Below are 4,052 nucleotides of genomic sequence, written 5' to 3' on the forward strand. Positions count from 1 at the left end.
TGCAATATATATATATATATATATATATATATATATATATGCCAACTCTATTTTGCAAAGTAGGTAAATTTTAAAAATTCTTTCTACTACCATTGTAATTTCATAAGGAAAAGGGGATTTCACACATAACAGTGTAGGAAGGACGTGACCTCAGAATAAAGCTATGTCTTCACAGGAAAGGACAGCTGGCAAATCTTTCACTGGGACACACACACACACCCACACACACCCCTATACTACTCACACCCTTGTTATTCAGAGTTCCCCAAGAACCACTGAACACTTCCTAATGACCAGACTCTCCCTACAGACAAGTCTGTCTGTGCCCACAGAGCAGCCGCCTCTCTTCCCCGGACACACACTGACCTGGACATCTCCACGGGCATCTGCTTGGCTTTAAAAGAGAAAGAGAAAAACCAAAGTCAGTACAAAGTGTCCATGTCTATAACAGATAGGAACCCTCATTTCAACCACATTTGACTTTCTTGAAGATTGGTTAACCATAAAAAGAGAACAGAAAGCCAAATATATTTCCACTTTTAAAAAAAGGGAAAAACAAAATAAAACAAAACAAAAAAAGCAGGCCTTCTCTCAAATTTATTCTGAGAGATTTCACATCATTTCATCCAGAAATATGACATTTTGTTGTGTTAGCCAGGAGCTGTTTTCTTTAGTGGAACAAGGTAGAGTGAAGACAATGGTACAGGAACCAGATTAGCCAGATAAAAAGGCAACTTTTTAAAAAATATGGTTTTTAAAAATTGATTACAGAGAGAAGAAGGGAAGAGAGATAGAAACATCAATGATGAGAGAGAATTATTGAGGGGCTGCCTCCTGCATGCCCCTTACTGGGGATGGAGACCACAACCCAGGCATGTGCCCTGGCTGGGAATCGAACTTCAATCTCCTGGTTCCTGAGTCAATGCTCAACCACTGAGCCATACCGGCCAGGCAAAAGGCAACTTCTTGTTTCAAGACAGTTCCAAAGAGTAAAGGCTACATTAATCCTTGTGCTTTGAATTCCAAGCTGGCCTGAGAACGAGTCTGTCCTCTAACCTTGTCTGTTCTGCGATGGCCCGGTTCCCTGAGAAGGGGTTTGTTCTGGAACCTGTCTTTTCAGAGGGATTTCCTGTTCTAGAAAAAAAACAAGGCCCCTTCTTATCTAATCTGTACCCTTCCCCAGCAGCAACACCAAGGCTCCAACAAAAACCGCCTTATCCCACACAAATCTTGGCAGAAGATACTGGTGCTGGGCCCTTTTCCTTGAGTCCAGGCTAAGTGGCTGTGATGCCAGAGTATCGACAGGTGGTCCTGGCTTCCCTTCCAGGTTCCATGTGTGGCTAACCTCAAGCACAGGGTAGAAATCACGGCACAACAGACAGATTAATTGGGGCGCATTCAGTGTATGTGGGGGTGTCTCCAAAACACTCTCACCCCACTCTGCCACCTGCAGGACTAAATGTGGCCAAACCCACAGAGACAGCTTCTTCTGACCATACATAGATGGGACTTTCCCCCGAATTCATTTTTTCTGGATTGCCCAACTAGAAAAGCAACCGCTTTCCTTTATGCCTAGCGAAATCCAGGGGCAGTAAAAGCTCCACACCCACCGAAGCCAAGATCTTTGGTTATCAAGGTGACACCGAGAAGAACAACTGTGGTCAGTTACATCTCCTGAGCTCCCGCTGGGGCAGAACACAGCCGCCCCTAAAGCTGCATGAAGCCCCTCACATCCATGGCAGTTTCCTGGCAAGAGCAACCTGTCAGAAGGCAATGAAGAACTGTGCTCACCCTTGGCTTTCTTCCAAAAATAGTATCTGGCCCCAACTGCCAAGATGGCAATTATCACTGCGATGACAACCACTGCAATAACTCCTTTCTTCCATGGGGCAAGAAAGACTGGAAATAAGAAAAATTAAAATAGTAGGTTTTTTTTCTCTGCCAGCAAGAAACAATATTAGCCTTAAGCAACAAATAAGACTGATTTGTAGCTTCTGTAATTGCATCTTATACCAAGCATCTACCTCTGAGGGATTCTGTGTTCAGAGTTGGTGCAGAAATGATTGTTCTTGCTGCGGAGTCAGCATCGCCTTAAAGAACTAGAGGACTAACGTAGCCTTTCTGGGTCTGTGTGGTCCTCCTCCTTCTCTAGGAAACCACCCCCTTTATTCACATAGGTGGGCTTCTCTAACCCTCTCTGTTCTGCATGACCCAATCCCCATGGCCACGGGTGGCTCATGGGGAGATGTTTGGCCTAAAGTGGGCCATCTGCTACCTCTCCACCAAGAATTTGGAATTACAACTGTGTGAAATACTTCCAATTCCTTGTAATACTTCCAATTCCTCTTTTATATTTAATTTGAGTTGGTTTCTGTCACTTACGACCAAAGAGCTTGGAGGACATTGGTCTCGTTGCCCTCAGTAATAAGCACTGAACCCCACCCACTTCCTCTTACAAATGGTGAGCTTGCTGGCCTCACCCTTGGTGGCCACATTCCATCTCACTGTTGAGACCGTGACTCACCTCTGACAGTCAATAAGTTGCTTTGGGGGATATTTTTGGCAGGGTTGGCTCTGTTGGAGGCCGTGCAGTAATACTGTCCCCCCTGTTCCGTGCCAGCCGGTGACTTGTACCACATGGCCTGGGTTTCATTCGAGATTTTTACGTGGAAGGGCCTGACGTCCTCTTCTCTGTAAAACTTGTAGGTGATTGGACCAGATGCTTTGTTCACAAAGCATCGAAGCACAAGATCATCCCCAGACTCCACTTGTTTATTATTCAGGATAGCAAGCTTGACCTCAACCACTGGAGCTGAAAAGCAGGAAAAGGATTAGCACTGAGAAAAGACAGGAGGTTGGGGATTGAGGGGTGAAGATCATGACACAGCCACCGCTCATGGCTAACCTGCACCTACACCGTGACTCAGACTTGGATTTTGTCTCTCCTCTTAGCCCACATTCTTCAGTTCCTCCCCCAATTAGTCCAGCAGGGCAGCAACAGATGCCTCCTGTCCTCATGTGTTGATTAAACACGATGTTTCACTTACCACCCCAAGGATTACTGACTACTCAGCTTGACTATACCCATTTCCTTGTGTGTTCTGTAGAGGTCTATTCTGCATGAGTCTGTGCATGTGCACCAGTGTGAGTGTGTGTGTGTGCGCGCGCGAGTGTGTGGTTTCTTTGCTTACAAAGATACATGGCATTTCCAGCACTAAATAACAAGTAACTTAAAAACATAGAAGATGTCTTTTTTTAATATGCCCTAAAGCATTAGTTGCTTCATGTATATGGATGTTAATTTGAAAAGTATGGCTATTCTTAGACCATATATTAATAGTAGCAGGAATCTCTATCCAACTCAAGATGTCCACATGGCACATGTAGATAAAAGCTATTAAACCAGAAGAAAGAGGAGGAAGAGAAGGGAGGTTTATATGCTTTTTACAACAGGATGCAGACTATCTCAGAGATGCAGGCAATGGCACTCCAAAGGCTGAGAGACATAGATAGAGACTCAAGGAAAAATATCCACCCAGGACAATAGGTATATGAGTCCCAAGCCATTGTTAGCATGTCCTGTGAGACTACAGCCTGCAGCTCTAATGACAGGTTCTCACCCTTGTCAGGCAATGGGTCAACCACAGAGAAGAGCTCTGGTCAACAACGCAGATGACTGGCAGTTCACCTAAAAAGGAGCAAATGCTAAGAGAGCCCAAAAGCACAACTTTAGAGCTTCCTGAAGTCAGGATACTTCACTCTTATGTTCACTTGAAAGGTTCTGAAAAGAGAGGGCACTGGGCACACCAATAGCCCCCAGATAGTTTCTGGCTCCATTGACCTGGGTGTTGTCCTGCTTGGCTACATGTTATATTTATGGACTTGGCATAAGTACCACCCACTTCTCTTGTCCACACCATCCCTGTGTAATCCGAAACCTTTGAAAATGTGACCTAAAGCCCACACCCCACATGATAACTTTTTTTAAAATCCTCACCTGAGGATATGTTTAAAGAGAAAAAGGAGGAGGAGGAGGAGGAGGAGGAGGAGGA

The 4,052-nt window shown here is 44.8% G+C and overlaps 1 protein-coding gene across 8 annotated transcripts in view; it reads right to left on the reverse strand.

Moving 5' to 3' along the window:
* Positions 1–4,052, reverse strand: part of PECAM1 (platelet/endothelial cell adhesion molecule 1) — a 50,547-nt gene that overhangs the window by 25,411 nt on the left and 21,084 nt on the right. For 7 of the 8 annotated variants that reach the window (XM_014532349.1, XM_005858664.2, XM_005858663.2 and 4 more), the window contains exons 8-10: positions 2,525–2,812; positions 1,792–1,899; positions 367–394 (exon numbers count right to left, since the gene is read on the reverse strand). In XM_014532349.1, the coding sequence (XP_014387835.1) occupies positions 367–394; positions 1,792–1,899; positions 2,525–2,812 (424 nt within the window). The remainder of the gene's footprint in view (positions 1–366; positions 395–1,791; positions 1,900–2,524; positions 2,813–4,052) is intronic. The other variant, XM_014532353.1, reaches the window with a different exon arrangement.

Source organism: Myotis brandtii, unplaced genomic scaffold, assembly GCF_000412655.1.
Source record: "Myotis brandtii unplaced genomic scaffold, ASM41265v1 scaffold120, whole genome shotgun sequence".
NCBI lineage: Eukaryota > Metazoa > Chordata > Mammalia > Chiroptera > Vespertilionidae > Myotis > Myotis brandtii.